Source organism: Gastrolobium bilobum, unplaced genomic scaffold (genome assembly GCF_033153095.1).
Source record: "Gastrolobium bilobum isolate Gb01-03AN ecotype WA unplaced genomic scaffold, APGP_CSIRO_Gbil_v1 utg142824, whole genome shotgun sequence".
In the NCBI taxonomy this organism is placed as follows: Eukaryota; Viridiplantae; Streptophyta; class Magnoliopsida; order Fabales; family Fabaceae; genus Gastrolobium; species Gastrolobium bilobum.
The window spans coordinates 75,352-95,066 of record NW_026899869.1 but is presented as its reverse complement, the minus strand read 5'-3'; the positions used below and the strand labels follow the sequence as shown (position 1 = coordinate 95,066).

The following is a 19,715-nucleotide window of genomic DNA, read 5'->3' as shown; positions in this document are numbered from 1 at the left end:
TCTAATAGTTGAAACTCAAAATGCAACGCAACGTAATCTTTGAACCTTTATCGAGTTTTTGCAACGAGTATTAGAGTGTCAGAAAGTGTCGGAGTGTCGATGAGTGTCGGGAAGTGTCGGACACGACACATCAGAATTTTTGAAGTGTCGGTGTTTCATAGATGTGGGCTCATGTAAAAAGAAAAAGTATAGACCTCACGCGCTTTTATGTGCAAGAGATAAAATTATATCCTATAATATGAAAAATATTAATTTCCTTTTTTATGGGATTAATGTTTCTTATGTTATAAGAAATAATGTTATCTCCTATACAAATATAAAAATGTGTGGAGCCATGTTAGAAGAGAAAAAAATATATAAATTTTATATACTTTTATATATGTGTAAAAAATAAAATTATGTAATACACATTAATTTTTTTTATTCTAAAAACTAAAAATGGTGTTTTTGGAAACCAAAATTGAATCCTTACATAAACATTACAATTTACAAGAACTTGGAGTCCTGGAGGGCACGAAAAACCGAAAAAGAATTACGGGTTACCCTAAAAGATGGGCATTCTTGTCAATGGCTACGGCTAGGTACAGGCTGTGTCCTTTGGTCCCATCAAATATGTACGAAAGAATGGGAAAAAAGAAAAAGAAAAAAAGGAACGCAAGGACATATACATAGGCATAACCCCACATTATGACCGACCATGGAAAGCTACAACACCCTAATCCCTACCCAAACGGTGTGCCACAACCTTCCTCAACTCTATAAATGAAGGTACATAGAGATTGTTATCACAATGTGGCTCAACTCTAATTAGAGAAAGCAGACACGACCCTTTTGTTTTTTTTCCTTCATAGCTTAATTTTCTTGTTTATTCATCCTACTGGAGTAGCGTGACATGGCCAAGTTGCAAATTGCAAGGGTCACGACAGAGGTTGCTCCACCAAGGTTGGTGTCCGTGACAAGGTACCGATTGAAGAAGATGCTGGATACTATTGTTGAGCAGGAAGAGCATGATTCTGGAGACAAATGCTTCTCTTCAACAACTTGTGGCTCTTCTTCCTCTATAAGCTAGTCTTTCAGCTTCTAGCTAGTTGTTCCATAAAATGTTATATTTAATTTGTCTAGACAAAAATAAGAATGCATTTGATGCATATTGCGATAGACCACACACACGGAGTTAGGTCACAAAAGAATGTGTTGGTGTGGTGTGTCTTAATGTCTTTAGCTTTCTTTCATGCAATTTTTGGTGCTGAGAGTGCGATTGCCCCTTCTCGCAAATAAAGCCTTCAGCTGTTCTTGTACTTATTTATGCAAGGATAGGATGGTATGAATCACTTTCTGTGTTCTGGCCATGGGAAAGATCTAATTAATAAAGGGTTTCTAATATTATTATGCTGTGCCACTTTGCTTGCAATGGACAACCTATTTAACCAAGATACATCTATTCAATGCCTTTTTCTCCTTCTTTACTCAATTTTTTTTTTTTTTCCGCTATTCGGGATACAAAAGAGAGATTTGAATTTAAGACCCCTCTTTGCAAATTATGGTGGAAAAATGAGTTGTTATCAAAAAGTTGTTTAGAAGCCAAAATATTTATGGGAATGTTGGCTTAATTTTCTTAATGCTATGTTTATTTGATTGTAAAATATTGTTAGAAATATGGATTGAGATTAATCACGTCAAAAAAAATTATCAAATATTCTCATCACATGGGATTCTCAAAATATCACTCATTTGGTGGTATTTTAAGATAAAAATTTTCTCATAAACATGAATCTTGAGAAAAATTTTACAATCCTCATATCAACCGAGGGTAAATCGATTTTTCAATCTCACTTTTCCATAATTTTAAAAAAAATTCTCTACCAAACACCCCTTAAATGTTTCTAGAGGGAGGTTATATTTACAACCTCATTTGCTTACAACTTCTTATAATCAAATATTAACCGCTGATTTTTACCAATCTGACGGTTATAATTTATTGAGTCATACTTATTAATTATTTATTTATTCCCAATCAATTTTAACCATCAAAGTGACGAAAATCAACGGTTAAGATTTAGTTGTAAGATATTAAGCGAAATAGATTATAAATATAGCTTTCTTATGTTTCTATTATAATTATAAAAATATTATCTTTATTTTCATTTCATTTCTTATTTTAGAATTGTGAAAAGAAATAATGAAAAAAGTAATTTAAAAAAAAAATCACACACCCTCTGATCAATAACATTTTATAACTATGTACAAACAATAATAACATTTTACCACTATATAACTTCTTAACAACTACACTAACCCATTGAATTAAACGTTCAATAATGGAGTTTAATCTTGAATCGTTTTAATAAATTTGACATTCCAGATACATAGTAACTCGTCTCGCATCATAAACTTGGCACATTTATTTTCCTCAGACAACACTTATATAATTGTATCTAGCTATGATTGTTGTTGTTGTTAGGATATGATCATATTTGCATTTGAATTATTTCTCCTTTCCATATTTCTAATTTGGTACCGAGCGATGTCACTGTCCGTGAGGGATTTTCATTGCCGTCATTTTCCCCTTCTCTCTATTTTTTTTTCTTCTTCCTCGTTCCTTCCCTTTCTCTCACGTCTCTTATATCTACCTTTCTCTTCATTTTTTCTTGATGCCAACTCCTCACGTCTCTCATATCTACCTTTCTCTTCATTTTTTCCTGATGCCTACTCCTTCGTTCGTCTTTGTTGGCAACTGTCAGGTGTTTTTCCCTTCCTCTATATTGTCCAGGTTGTTTTCTTATTCGCCTGTGTCGTCTTCTCTGCTAAAGCTTCTTCTGTCTTGGCTCACAATCATATTATAGCCCCAACTAAGGCTTCTTCGTTCTAGATCTCTCAAATATGTTTTGTTTTTCTATTTTTTTTCTTCTTCCTTTTCGTTCCCTTTGTCTCATATCTATATTTCTCTTTATTTTTTTATGATGCCTACTCCTTCACACCGTGACTTCATCTTCGTCCGGCAACCGTCAGGTGTTTTTCCCCTTCCTCTATATATTCAGGTTGTTGTCTTGTTCGCCTGTGCCATCTTCTCCGCCAAAGCCTCTTTCGTCTTGGCTCCTGGTCGTATTCTAGCCCCAACTAAGGCTTCTTCTTTATAGATCTCTCAAATATGTTTCATTTTTCTTGCGTCTCTTTATCTGCGGCGGCATTTTTTTTGCCGCATCTTTATCTCCGGCCACATCTTTTGGAACTGTTTCTTTATCTTCGGCAGCATCTTTTCCGGTTATATCTTATCTTCTCCGGCCGCGTCTCCTATTCCTCTATTTTTTTCTCCTTTCCAGATCTAATTTCATCTTCACTTTTGGTTTTGCCTTCTATGGGTTATAGATCTATATTGGCTACTGTCGTTGTCGTGACCCAAAGGCGGACCTACATGGGGGCTAGGGGTGGCCCTCGTCCCCCTAAAAAATTATATATTTAAACTTTTTGCATATAGGAAAACCAATTCCTGGACAGGTCACAGCACCAGACTAGAAAGTTAGACACAATATATAGACTAGACAGTTCTTAGTTAAATGTATAACTTGTTATGGCAAGCTTTACGTTGTGCAAAAGTAATAGCATTGTGAATGATTACAAGATGTTGTAGCTATCAATGAATGGAGATTTTCCAAGTTAAAGGAATACAAGGAGAGAAGTATTGAAGTGGAAAATGAAGCTTTTGACCGGTACATGCAGAATGTAGATTTACTAGAATTATTATATGTGAAGTCTTCAGATGACAATGTTTCCTCTGCATCGGAGTCTAATCCTACTCTAGAGAACAATGAGATAATGATGTTGCAGATAAGATCAAAATCGTCGAGAAGTGATGGTGTGAGAATGAGAGTATAACAAATTGTAGATGCAGGCTTAAAGAAATTTCATAAACGTGCTGTAGATGGTGACATCAACGAACCACTTGATGAAAAAGGTGATGAAGCTTCAAAAAGGGGAAAGTGGACCGAAAGGTTATCTGCTATAAATGATCTTATGGATAAAATTAATAAAGCACGAAGTGAGGAGGATTTGAAGTCATGCTTGGAGATGAAGTTCCTGTAAGAAATTTCAAAATAGGATTATATGAAATTAGAACACCAAAAGATTCAGACTTACTTGTTGAAGACATGATTCTTGATTTCTTGAAAGCTTTTTGTTTACTCTGATTCTCTTGCAATGAAAAGACCAGGATCTTCCTCTGCAATTCACATCACTCACTTATCACAACCGTCGATGGGGTGAGTTAAAGAGTGACGGTTTTTCAACACATTGTGAATGCAGAGGGGACCTAGCCAAACTTATTAACCCTAGTCCCCTTCCCATCATGGGCCTATGAGTTAGGCCTACACTGTTACCCACACTAATCAGTTTACAGATATCCAAGCCCAAATCAAACAGATCACTAATTAACTGGGCTTTATACTGCACCCCTATATGGATCATGACTTAGCCCATTTTTTATTAAAATAAGAAAAACTACAATTGATTGAAGCCCACAATTATTATAAAAATTTCTAACATTCTCTCACTTGGGCAAAATCAATTGTAAAATTTTAATTTAAAAGAGAAAAAAACAAGTTATTTGAAAATGACTCTCAGGCTAAGGACTAATTCTTATAATGTGGCCACATTTTAGGAAAACACATGATCCAAGGTACGATATCTGAATATGACTCCATCCAACTAAAATCAAATAACATTGAATCAGGTGGTGATTATACCCTTACCAATATAAGACCTTCCATGGTCACAAATGTTACTTGACTTCGTCGACTAGTCATTAGTGTGGAGTGTAGCAAGAAAATAGCATGCCAATGTGATCCAACAACAACCAAACTGATATTTTCTCTGTCAGTCCTCAAATTTCTCTCAAATGCCTTAAAGCTAGAGAAATTCCATGGTTTATCAAAAAACCATCATATAATCAAATATGGTGTCGACTACGGGCCCTGTAGTCCTAACAACACCATTATGTCTCAAACTCTCATATAGTGTCAACCACAGACATGATGGTTCCAACGACACTGAGTTCCAAAATCATGCCTCAAACTCCAATATAGTGTCAACCACAAGCATGGTGGTCCCAACGACACTGAGTTCCAAAATCATGCCTCAAACTCCAATATAGTAATTGAATCTGAAATATATTGTATATTCATGTATTAGAGTCTGTACAAGGAGGCTCTCTATTTATAGAGACTAAAAGACCTAATGGGCCAAGCCCACAATCTAGACTATTCTAGACTATTCTAATAATAAATTAATATTATTTCTAACACTCCCCCTCAAGCTGGTGCGTATGTATCAAAAGCTCCCAGCTTGTTACAAATATGATCTATTCGGGGACCTCTAAGAGCTTTAGTGAATACATCCGCAAGTCGATCATTGGAATTGACAAATGCTGTCTCGATCTCCCTTGACTGGATCTTTTCTCTAACAAAATGACAGTCAATTTCTATATGCTTGGTCCTCTCATGAAAGACTGGGTTAGAGGATATATGCAAAGCGGCTTGGTTGTCACAAATGAGCTTCATAGGCCTTTGTTCACAGAGATGGAGTTCCTTCAGCAATTGACTCAGCCAGATGAGCTCACAGGTTGCATTTGCCATTGCCCGATATTCTGCCTCCGCACTGGATCTGGCGACCACAGTTTGCTTCTTACTCTTCCAAGAGATCAAATTTCCTCCGAAGAGAACACAATACCCTGAGGTGGATCGTCTATCTGAAAGAGAACCTGCCCAGTCAGCATCTGAATAACTAGAGATCTCTGAACTCCCTTTATTTGTATATAATAAACCTCTTCCTGGCGCTTTTTTAATATATCGGAGAATTCTAATAACTGCATCCCAATGGGAGTCACAGGGAGAATCAAGAAATTGACTTGCAACACTCACTGCGAAGGAGATATCTGGCCTTGTCACAGTAAGATAATTAAATTTTCCAACTAGTCGGCGGTAGCGACTAGGATCTGGCAGTGGCTCCCCCTGTCCTGGTAATAACTTAACATTGGGGTCCATAGGTGTATCAATGGGTTTACAACCTAACATGCCAGTCTCATCTAGGATATCCAGTGCATACTTCCTCTGAGAGATGGAAATGCCCCTCCTAGACTGTGCAACTTCAATCCCCAAGAAATATCGAAGTCTGCCGAGATCTTTGGTCTGAAATTGATTGAATAAATGCTCTTTCAACTGATCAATCCCGGTCTGATCACTGCCTGTAATGATAATGTCATCAACATAGACCAGGAGATAAACGCACTGGCCAGAAGAGTTATGCCGGTAAAAGACAGAATGATCGGCTTTGCTTCTGATTAATCCAAAGGATTCAACAACTGAACTAAAGCGGCTAAACCAGGCCCGAGGAGATTGCTTTAGGCCATATAAAGATTTCCGAAGTTTACATATCATTCCAGAACTCTCCCCCTGAGCAACAAAACCTGGTGGTTGCTCCATATAAACTTCCTCCTGCAAGTCACCATGTAGAAAAGCATTCTTAATATCAAGTTGGAGAAGGGGCCAGTGATGAATGGCGGCAAGGGCAAGAAACAGGCGAACAGAAGCCATCTTAGCAACAGGAGAAAATGTATCCCCATAATCAAGACCAAAGATCTGTGTGTATCCCTTGGCCACTAAGCGAGCTTTAAGGCGATCAACAGTGCCATCAAGACTAACTTTAACTGTGAACACCCATCGACAACCAACAACAGACTTCCCGGGAGGAGCACGAACAAGATCTCAAGTGCCATTTGAGTGAAGTGCCTGCATTTCATCAAGCATCGCCTGGCGCCACCCTGGATGAGATAGTGCTTCACCTGTGGTTTTAGGGATGGAAACAGAAGAGAGACTAGAAACAAAAGTAAAATGTTGTGAAGAAAGTCTGTCATAACTCAAAAAAGAATAAAGGGGATGAGGATTTCGAGTGGATCGAATACCTTTTCGAAGGGCAATGAGAGGAGTCTCTGATGGAGGATCCGGAGGAGAAGAGCCGACGGGAAGGGGCGGTGAGTCATCAAGAGGCAAAGTCGGAGGAGGTGCAGGCTGACGACGCTGGTATGTGAGGAGAGGACGATCTGCAGGTATGGAGATAATTGGTTGCTCCTCTGGAATAGGGTCACTGCAGCTGGTAAAGACAAATCAAGAAAAGGAACAGGAAGGACCTGATCAACTTGGGATACTGGAGACGGAGTAGAGTGAAAAAGCTGTTGATCAAGGAAAGTGACATCAGCAGAAACGATATAACGCTTGAGATCAGGAGAATAGCAACGATACCCTTTTTGAAAACGTGTATACCCAAGGAAAATACATTTGTAGGCCTTAGATGTCAACTTGTCTTTACCTGGAGTAAGATCGTGAACAAAACAAGTACAGCCAAAAATATGTAAAGGCAGAGGATAAGAAGGTGCTCCGGAAAACAAAATACTGTGGGGAACATCATTATTTAGCACAGAAGAGGGCATGCGGTTGATAAGGAAACATGAGGTGATAATAGCATCTGCCCAAAAACGGAGTGGGACGTTCATATGAATGAGAAGAGTACGTGCAGTTTCAACTAGATGTCTATTTTTACGTTCAGCGACTCCATTTTGTTGTGGAGTGTGGGGACAGGTAGTCTGGTGTATCGTCCCTTGTGTATCCAGAAATTTAGAAAATTGAAGAGACACATACTCTTTTGCATTATCACGCAAGATTTGAATAGAAGCACCAAATTGAGTTTTTATTTCTGCACAAAACTTTTGATAAATTAAAAATAACTCAGAACGATTTTTCATTAAATAAACCCAAGTGCAACGGGAGAAATCATCAATAAAGGTGACAAAATACTGAAAACCCAAAACAGACGTTGTTCGACTCGGACCCCAAATATCAGAATGAACAATAGAAAAAGGAGCATCAGCTCTTTTATTGACTATATTAGCAAAGGAGGAGCGAATGTGTTTTCCTTGCTGACAAGAATGACAGTTTAAAGACTTAAGATTGGATAAAAAGGGAACCATATGCTGAAGCTTGGAGAGGTTTGGATGACCCAGATGGCTGTGAATTAGCTCAGGAGACTCTGTGAGAGAACAGGCTACTGGAGAAGGTGGTGCAATCAGATAGTAGAGACCTCGTGACTCAACTCATGCTCTAATCGTCTTCCCCGTACCCGAATCCTGCATAGAAAAGGATTGTTTAGAGAAGGTAATAGTACATGAAAGAGAATGAATCAACTGGCTAACAGAGATTAAATTAAAAGGAATGCCAAGTATATAATAAACAGAACTCAAAGTTAAAAGGGGAGTTGGGTTGGCTTCCCCAATTCCACGAGCAGGAGCCTTAGTGCCATCAGCAAGAGTGACAGGGGGTAGGTTATTAGAATAAGAAAGTGAAGTGAAGAGATCTTTATTACCACAAAGATGATGAGTAGCACCTGAGTCTATTATCCAGGGTCCAAGAGATGATTGATAAAAATAAGCAACATGATTACCAGTGTCTTGAGTAGGATGCTGAGAAGAAACCTTCTTGAGAAGTGCCTCATAGTCGGCACTTGAAAGAGTTACTAATCCAGTTGAAGGTGGCGTAACATCAGTTTGAGCAAAGTTGGCAGTCGGTGGCTTCAAATGAGGGTACTTCCTATAGCAGCGTTCTTCAAAATGCCCAAGATTCTGGCAATAATTGCAACGAGGCCTCAGTCTGCGGTCACGTCTGCGACTGCGTCCACTGTTCCAATTGGAATCACTGGAACGAGAAAAGAATGGAGATGGGGTAGTACCGGAGATAATGCCAGTCGTGTTTTTGGACGCATTATTTGAGCCCTCCATCACAAAATAAAAAGAGATGACCAGAAAAGAGCAAAGAACTACAAGAAAGCAAGAAATCGCGCAAAAACGTTGCACAAAAGTGTCCAAACAGCGGGTTTTTCACTGATATCTTTCAAACGGATGGGACCCACAACGAACGGAGACCAGATCTGGAAAGAGGGTGAGGAGGCGAGCAAGATGGTGGTGGTCCGGCCTGGAACGGTGGCCGGACGGTGGCTCACGCGCCGGAACAGTGGCTCGGCTACCGGAGACTTCCACCGGCGCGTGGCGGCGCGTGGATGCTCCGATCAACACGCGGCATGGACAGACAGGGTCGCCTCCCTGAGCCGCTCCTGATCGCGTGGTGGTTGGTCGGAAAATTCGACAGAAAAGCAGTCTGACGACGGTGAACAGTGGCGGACGGTGGTTTTGTGGCGGTTTTCGGCGATGAACGGAGGCTGACGATCTTTTTCCTGATGATACGAGGTTGAGGACAAGAAATTTGTGACTAAGTAAGGGTTAGGTGTGAAAGGATGGTTGCCGGTATGATGCACGGCAGTAAAAAGAAAGGAAAAGATATATATGCGGAAGCAGAGCCCTCAGATCGAGAGCTCTGATACCATGTAAAGAACCTTGGGATACTAGACTATTTATAGAGTCTGTACAAGGAGGCTCTCTATTTATAGAGACTAAAAGACCTAATGGGCCAAGCCCACAATCTAGACTATTCTAATAATAAATTAATATTATTTCTAATAATAGTGTCAACCACAGGCATGGTGGTCCCAACGACACTGAGTTCCAAAATATCTCACAATTGATAAATAGAAATACATGTACTCAATATATACAATAATAAAACTCAAAGCATTATCAATTGCTCCAAAATAATTTATCTGTCAACCAAACATCAATTATATCCAAAATAAATGGCTCAACACCGTAAAACAATAAATAATTCAAACTCCCACTAATCAACTAAATCAAGGGAACTCACTATAACTATGTTCTTCACATGCATTTTAAATATCATGGGTCTAAGTCCTTCGATTAGAGGGTCAACCAATGTACTTAATAATTAAGTAATCTACAAAAATAAATATATAAATAAGATCCATAGCAAATTAATAACCTAAGAGTTCAACATGGTTTTTCCATCAACTAAAAATAAAGTAAAACAAAATCCAAACTAATCCAAATAAGAAATTTAAATCAAAACTCTTCTAAAGAAGAGTACATAACAGGTTCACTTCAAAACAACTTAAGTCTAAGACAACATCTCCCACTGATTCCATAGTAACTTCAAGATCATCTTCAACCTAGAGCTTGCTTTCCTTGAGACTTGATTTCCTCATGTTTCTGAACTCCTCCATATCTCTTCTTGTTCTCTAACCAAGCCTTGAATCCATTGCAATCAACTTTCTTATGCCCATTTCCCTTACATCAGAAACACCAAATAGTTTTCTTAAAAGAAGCTGGCTTGGGACCTCCTACCATTTGGTGATGATTATTACTTGGTTTCTATGAATTCTTATTTACATGATAAGTATCATATGAATCTTTCTTGTGCTTCCAGTTACCTTTGTTGGAATAAGATTTACCATGAACAGAAAGGAAGGCGAGGTTTTCGGATAAGTCATTCTTTTCTTTCTTAAGCTTCTCTTCCTCAGCCACACATTTAGAAATAAGGTCATTGATGTTCCATTTTTCACCAAAAGTGTTGTAGGCAGTCTTGATTTGTGTGAACTCAGCAGGTAAACAATTTAAGGCATGTGAAACAAGAAAGTTTTCATTCAGAACAATATTCTAGGCTTTCAGTTTTCTCTGCACATGAACCATCTTCAAAATAAATTCTCTTACACCCGCATTATTATCATATCTCATATTAGTTAACTCCTTCATTAAATATCCAGACTCAGCATTATCAGATACTTTGTACCTATTTCCTATGGCAGTTAGGAATTCTTTAGCACTTGCGGTTTCAAGCAATCCACTAAGAAGGTGTTCTGAAACAGTCCTCTTAATAGCAATCAAACCAAGTCGGTTAGACCTCTCCCACTTAGCTAAAAGTTGTTTCTCCTCAGGGGAACTCTTTGCATTTACTACAGGCTTATCCTCACGCAGAGCTATATCTAGATCAACGATTCCTAAAGAAAACTCTAGGTCGTGCTTCCATTTGTTATAATTGGATCCAGTCAACATTTCAATCGAAACAACACAATTATTCATAGCAAAGTTCACTGTTAAGACAAAATATGAATACATCAGAATAAACTAAAGGTCAATATAACCTTCAATTAAATCAAGATATTATAATGAGGCCAATATAATAGTACATTTTCCTTTGGGCAGAATGCACTAACCAAGGTTGTCACCAAGGTAAGAACCTCAGATGAGTTAATCAATGAGCACAACAGGTTGTTATAACAAGGTCAACATAACAATACATTTCCCTTTGGGCAGAATGCACTAACCAAGGTTTTAACCAAGGCCAGAACCTTAGATGAGTTAATCAATGAGCACAATATTGGGTTCGAAAATCCATCCCTTTGGGCAGATAGATCTCTAGACCAATGAGTCTCCAATAACTTCATCTACAACCTCAAAGAAAAATTGCTCAGTGAGCATACATTGGCTTCAGAGATTTGTCCCTTTTAGGCAGACATATCACTTAGACCAATGCACCTCCATTAACTTCATCTCAAACAAATTTACCGTTATAACATACAATTATCCCCTTTGGGCAGGAAATTGCATGAAATAACCAAAATCATTCCCAAACAAATTTTGTATTTAATCAATTCAAGAGGAAGCATGCACCTTAATAAACAGGATATTAGAGAAAGCATTATAAGCTGAGAGTAATCAACACTATTTTATAACCACATCCAAGTAATATCATCATTTGATGCAAAATATAACAAATTAAATTGTTTATTTTATTTTATTTTTATCATATTTTTCTTCAAAATATATTCAGAAAAAATAATGAAATATAATGTAATGTTCAACATACATCTAGCCATCAAAATCTCAAATCAAATATTGATAATAAAAAATCTGTCTAAATATAAACACATAAATATCATATGCATTATTCAATAAATTTCTAAATTTTGATGTATATATCTAATTAACTAGTAAATAATAGGGAGGAATAATAAATAATTCTTCATAATATTATATAAACAAGGTGCCAACAGATACAATATAATAATACTTTTTATTATTTGACTTATATACATGTAGATTGACAACGCATAATTAATCTCATAAAATGATATTATACTACATGAATAAATAAATATATATATATATATATATATATATATATATATATAATCAAATTTAATTATAGCACCACGCAAGTAAGATTTGGTGAAGATTAAATCAATATTGTGCTCATAAAAGTGCCATAGTTTGCAAATGAGCTTCCCTAAAAAGATTCAAATGAATCTCTTTCCCATCAAGCAAATCAACCACCGAAGAAATAAGTTCTATCCATAAATAATGAATAATTATAAACAAATCAGTATATATCATGGATTCATGCATTTTTGTATTGTAAAAAAAAATCCATAATTGTAGCATGTAAAGACAATTTCAAATATTATTATATAAATACCTAAACCATTATATTATTTTAATTACTTGTGCCGCACAGGTTCCTATTTTAATTATATCTCAAGTGCGTCGGTTTTTTTTTTAATTGTGGCATGCCAATTCCAAACACATGGATTCAAGAAAAGTACAAAAAACAGGTAAAAACAAAAGCCAACCACTGTGAATTCTACTCGACATATTCACGCTTCAAACGAATTAAATCTTTTTTTTCTGTACTTAAATAAATAAATCTACTTCTAAAACCTCAGTGTCAATGCATATGGAAATATCTACATATTCTATTGGAAGATTCCTTTTTTTTCTTGTGCTTGATAAGTTAAAGTTAAAACTATGTTGCCGTGTCAAGGCTTTTTTCTAAAAAAAAAAAAAAAAAAAAAAAAGTTGTCGTGCCTAATGATTTGAAAGCCGAAACTAAAAACGGCAGGCACTAAGGTCAAGAGAAAAAATTGGGGAAATCGACGATAGGGTTTTAGAGCTAACACTAAATACAAATTTTTTTTTTTTTTTTTTTTATGTTACATAGAAATCGAACCGCATACCTAAGACACTCTAAATACACGCAACACCACTAGGCTATCCCTAGTGGTGCACTAAATACAAATTTCAATCAAAACAAAAAAGTCAATTGATTTAGGAAATCAAACCAAATACAAATAGTATGAAATTAGATTCTGAGTTGTTAAAAAAAATACTAATCGTCTCATTTAAGAATAAAAAGGCACAAAATTTAATCCCAAAACATATAATCATATCTAATAACAAACAATTGGGTCCTAATTCATATAATCTAGGCTTTGATATCAAATGTAAGAAATTTCAAAATATGATTATATAAAATTAGAACACCAAAAGATTCAGACTTACTTGTTGAAGACATGATTCTTGATTTCTTGAGGGCTTCTTGTTTACTCTGATGCTCCTGCAATGGAAAAATCAAGATCTTCCTCTGCAATTCACACCACTTCCTTATCACAACCGTCGATGAGGCGAGTTGTAGAGTGACGATTTTTTAACACGTTGTGAATGCAGAGGGAACCTAGCCAAACTTATTAACCCTAGTCCCCTTCTCATCATGGGCTTATGGGTTAGGTCTACCTTGTTATCCACACTAATCAGTTTACAGATATCCAAACCCAATCAAAAGGATCACTAATTAACTGGACTTTATACTGCACTCCTATATGGATCATGACTTAGCCCGTTTTTTATTAAAACAAAAAAAAAACTATAATTGGTTGAAGCCCACAATTATTATAAAAATTTCTAACAGTTCTAACTCTTCAATTTGGATGAAGGCTCTGCATGATAGAACCTAAAGACAGTGAAATGCATAAGAATCTAAGTGTCGAAAGTGATGTAGAATCTGCAAAAGAATTGGATTATTCTTTACCAAAATTGGTTGTACCACTGAAATTGATCAAAAAACTCTCAACACTATAGAAAACACTTTTCTTCCTTTGACATGTAAGGGAGTTACGAGGCTAGAATTTAGATTTAGCTTGTGGAGAGAAACGAAAATCTAAATGTTGTATTGTTCAAGGAAAATGCTATTCAATTAGAATTAGGTGGGCAAAGTGGAAAAATATTTTAAAAACTAAACTAGACCGGCTTTTGTGGTCGGATTGTGAATCGATTTGATTATTATTCAGTTTATTTGCAATTCAACAACAAATTTAATAGCTAATTGAATTCTGGTTTAATGTTGAAACATTGGCCAAAATGAACTGGAATGTCAATGGTTATTGAATAGACGAGTTAATATAATTTTTTCGCCCCCCGTCATAATAATTCCTAGGTCTGTCACTGCCCGTCACGACTTGTCTTCGTTTGTTGCTGCCACCGTCCGTCGTGGGGTCTCTGTTCCTGACCACCATTGAAGCTCATTCAAGCTTTCCTTTGGTTTGCCATTTGGGACATTTTCAACACATGTTTTTTGCTAAAAATATTGCTTGTTCTCATATTCGTAGTGAATTCCAGTTGGCCAATATTTTTACGAAGGCACTTGGCAAGAACCGTTTCATTTCCTACTTAGCAAGTTGGGCACTTCATGTCTTCATGCTACAACTTGAGGGAGAGTGTTAGGATATGATCATATTTGCATTTGAATTATAGGATGACGTTACTATTTGCATTTATGTTTCTCCAACTTGATGGGAAGTATTAGGATAGGATCATATTTGCATTTGAATTATAGGATGATGTTACTATTCGTATTTATGTTTAGATTTGAATCATGAGGTCACTGTTTGCATTTAAGTTTAATTCGAATCATCATATTACTATTTGCATTATTGTGATATTCTAGAATCTTCTATTTGCTTATCTATATAAGGGCTCCAATTGTGTACAATTTATCAACTAATCAATGATATCAATATTTTCCATTATTTCTCTTTTCCAAATTTTTTTTATAAATGCAAATAGTAACCTGATGATTCAAATCTAAACATAAATGCAAATAGTAACGTCATCTTATAATTCAAATGCAAATATGATCCTATAATTTTGCACGTGAGGAGTTATTTCTTGGTTTTGATTAGAGTACATATCATTTTTGGTCCTCAGCAAATTTCACGATGCCCTCTTTAGTCCCTAACAAATAAAAAGATTATTCCTAAGAAATTCAAAATGGATCCATTTAGTTGAAATCGTGATCCCTCACAAATTCAAAAAAGATCCATATTAGTCCCTCAAAAGGACTAAAACGAGTTCACTTTGAATTTCTTAAGGACTACGAATAGTCTTTTTATTTGCTAGGGACTAAAACGAGCATAGTAAAATTTGTTGAGGACCGAAAATGGTATTTATTCTTTTGATTATTTTTAAATAATAGTAGATAGAAACAACGCTAGTAAGGAATCCTCCTAAGAGTTTTCAAATCACTTTATGCTCATACCACAATACAAATAAATTAAGGAATTAATGTTTCTTCTATAGCAGGAGATAAAATTATCTCTTGTAATACCAAAATAACGTCAATTTGAAATTTGGTAAAAAAATATAGAATATTTTAATAAAATACACAATACACAAGGAAAGGAAAATTATTAAAATATCTTGTATTTTTTTTCTTAAATCTCAAAACGATGTTGTTTTAAAATTATTGAAGATAATTTTATCTCATATTATAGGAGAAAAACTTGTATCATAAATTAAAACATTTCTTAAAAAAAAAATTTATTGTATGATTTGATTCGAAATTTTGGAGCTAGCCAAATGGTGTAAAGTTGTATTGTAAACTGAATCAAATGATATATACATGTATATATAACTATTATGTTTTGGTATGAACTTAGAGGTATTCTCATTCAATTTTCTTCGGTCACCTTAACTTTGGAGTACGACCCCAAAGACTACTTTTTCATTGGAATGACGGGTACATTGGGTTTTGCCCCCGAAAAAAGGATGAAATTAATCTCCTCTAAAATAGAGAAACACATTCTCTTACCCCTAAAATTTTTCAAAAATTTGATTTCGCCATGGTTTTTTATTATTATTATTTTTTTTGACTCTACCAGCATTTGAACCTGGATCATTATGGCGTTGTCCTCCAACAACTACCATATCGACCATGAATGCTAGCAATGGGGATTTATTACTATTGATATTTCAATTGTTGATTGATCTTTTACTTTTGATATATATTTTTTTTTTGTACATTACTTTTGATATTTCAATTGTTGAACCCATGGCCAGGGTTTATTACATGTATATGATATTTCAATTGTTGATTGGTCTTTTATTATTGGTTAATTATTATATTTGACTTTGTCTTTATTTAATAAATGCGAGTTTATTACTATTGAATAAAGCTGAATAAATCTTTTCAAAAACATATAGATTGCGCGTGTCGTCCCGTTTTTCAAAAATAAATAAATAAAATAAAATCTAGCTAGCACAATTATCAAATTACCCCTTTTCCAAGCAAACAGTTTTCCTCGGCGCATTGAAATAGATAATAATTGTTATAATCCTCCATTAACAATTAGTTAAACATTTTTATATTGAGAAAAATAATAAAAGAGAACTGTTGAACTTGGAGAATTGCAAAATAGACTTATAAACAAAGGAGAATCGTGCAAAACTGCAAATGCTTTTTATTCTGTTTATGCATACATATATTAATATTAATATTTTAACTATGAAAACTTTGAAAAAGAGCATGAGGTAACTAAAAAATTACACGTGTCATACAATTTTATGAGAGAACAACACTACAGCTACTTGAAATTTATCTAAGTTTTATAATACAATACTGCAATTCAAAATTTAAGTTACTATTCTCAAAAAAAATAAGTTACCATAAAAGTTTAATAATAAAAAAGATTAAGTGTGTGTAGATTAACATATTTTTATAATTAAAATAACTACTAATTAAGATTTAACTGATTAGAACTTTTTAAAAAAAATATTATCTAAAATATGTATGAAAAAAGAAAGAAAAAATGTAAGAGCTCTACCCCATAGGCATAGCCCCACATTATAACGTACGGACCATTGAAAGCTTCAACAGCCTAATCCCAACCCAATCCAAACGATGCGCCACAGTATTTGTCAACTCTTATTAATATTAGCAAGTGCATGTCATGAAAGAACTTTTTTATTTTTATTTTTTCTGTCGTTTCTTTATCTCTTGATTTAAAAATCTTTTGAAAGATCTTTCTTGTACTGTTGACTAGCATGCTCCATGCCACAACGGGACTTCAATCCCAATATTCTTTTGCGGTTTAGTGTGAACATATCGCATTACTAAATTATGCTTCTACATTCTCAACACAGTGTGTGAAATGAACCTTATTAAACTTGAGATGCCATTTCTGTTCATTTCCATCAATTTTTATTATTAGTATGAAATGTAACTTCCAAGAGCTTTATGCGGGTGACGCATTAAAGATTATGTTATTAATCTTTAAGGCATGGAACACCACTTTTCATTTGACCAATATAGATTTCAGATTGCCAATGATTATAATTTTCAAGTCTAAGCACATGCAACTATAAATAGTTGAACGCTTCTCTGCTTTTTCCACAAGTCAAATAGCAAAACTAGTATTCTTGTTTAGTTCTGTTTTGCCTATTACACTTTCTACTCAATTCACTTCAACCAATGGCTTCTTTCCAAAACTTCAACTTTGAAACTCAAATTCCATCAGAGGTTCTGATAGCTCAGTTCATGCAACTTCATGCAAGCATCTCTAAGCTAGAATCTCTTAGGCCTTCTAAGCAAGTCAATAGCCTTTTCACTCACTTAGTGAAACTCTGCACCCTCCCTTCATCCATTGACATTGAGGCCTTGCCCCAAGAGGTCAAGAACATACGTGAGAGTCTCATTAGCCTATGTGGTCGTGCTGAAGGGCTTTTAGAGCTTGAATTCTCCACTTTCATAAGCCACACACCCAAGCCATTGAACAATCTAACTCTCTTCCCTTACTATGGCAACTATGTCAAACTAGCAAACTTGGAGAACAAAATCTTGAAAGAAAATGGAGTGGTGAATGCAAAGAAGGTAGCATTTGTGGGGTCTGGTCCAATGCCACTCACTTCAATTATAATGGCCATTCATCACATGGAATCTACCCATTTTGATAACTTTGATATTGATGAGAAGGCAAATGAGGCTGCTCGCAAGATTGTTGCTTCAGATGCAGCACTTGAGAAGAGAATGAAGTTTGAGACATATGACATTATGGAACTGAGAGAGAGGTTGGGGCAATATGATTGCATATTTTTGGCAGCACTTGTGGGTATGAGCAGAGAAGAAAAAGTAAAGATTATGGGACACATAAGAAAGTACATGAAGGAGGGTGGTGTTTTGCTTGTGAGAAGTGCTAAAGGTGCTAGAGCTTTCTTGTACCCTATTGTTGAGGAGCATGACTTGCTGGATTTTGAGGTGCTTACCATCTTTCATCCAACAAATGATGTGATCAACTCAGTTGTGCTTCTTCGCAAGCCTAATGTTTAGCCTCAACAACCACACAAGTTATATTTCTACTTGAAGATTTGTGCTCTCTAGTATTTATTCCAATGTGTTTTGTTCTTTGTTGGGTTGGGGTTTCTTATATGCTACTTAGCTTGGTGTTGTTTAGTGTCTTATAGTGCGTACTTCATTCGTCTTAATCATAAGTGTTTGTTCGTTGTTGACATTCTTGTGACCATATTAATCCATGGTATTGTTTTGTTTAAACTAAGTGCCTTTGGTATCCAAGTACAAGATTATTGTATTTTTTTTTCTCTATGTGGACTAGTGTATAAGCACATATTTAGTAAAAGGATTAATCCTATGTCAAAATAGTTATAAAACATCTCTATGAGAAGTAAGTTGATCCATATTGTTATCATAAGAAGAGGTCTTTATTTTCATCCTATATGATATTATAACTCCAAAGTGAGAATTGAGTTTGTGACCTTGTGGTCACCTTGACTCTGATATCATAATAAGCAACCATCTCACCTAAAAATTCAAATTGATAAGTGACGGGTCTTCAATAATTTTATATTATATCTCTCTAGCAAATTATAATTCCGCTCATCCAAGAATTTACAAATGATATGGTTATAAAATCTCATACGTAAAATAGACTTCCATATATGATGACCTTGCAGAATGGCAAGTGTCGACAGCTTCTACTTAGTTTATGCACAATACAACATAGGTATAACATTACTAATAACAACTAGTAAATCAACATTAATTATTTTAATGATACAAGATAATCTTACCTAATGTCAAGTTTATACCGCTAATGTTCCAGTCTATACCTTGGTGCAACCAACGAAGCTCACACCTATAAATGATCAAATGTATTAAACTGATGTTAATAACTAAGAAACCATTGCATAATGATCAATACATACATTGCGTTTGTGTTTATGTAATGGTAATCATTATGTTGGGCTCTCCAATTAACATGCATTGCAACATGCGGACTTCTTGCATCGTCAACAGTGTTGAACACTGATTCATCCACATCCACTAGACCTAGATCAATAGATCACACACTAGATGACAAACTAGATGCCATGTCTAATTTCTATAATATATTATTAATATACATTACTAAATAAAATTCACACATAAAAATATTACTAAATAATAAATGACAAAACTAAATTTAGTATTAATAAGAAAATAATAACAAAGGACATAATTATCAAAACAAAAATTGATAATAAATAATATAAATAATTAACCATGAATATAACGAAAATAAAATATAAAGAAACGGTTATTGAACTAGGTGTTAAAAGTACCAAAGCAATGAAAGGGAATGAAAAGGATGAAACTCATGATCAG

At 35.2% G+C, this 19,715-nt stretch overlaps 1 protein-coding gene across 1 annotated transcript; it reads left to right on the top strand.

Moving 5' to 3' along the window:
* The first annotated feature begins 17,513 nt into the window (after window positions 1-17,513).
* Window positions 17,514-18,383, top strand: LOC133294029 (nicotianamine synthase-like). The gene has a single exon (XM_061492675.1). The coding sequence runs from the start codon at window positions 17,529-17,531 to the stop codon at window positions 18,381-18,383; it is 855 nt and encodes a 284-aa protein (XP_061348659.1). The 5' UTR covers window positions 17,514-17,528.
* Window positions 18,384-19,715: the final 1,332 nt, after the last annotated feature.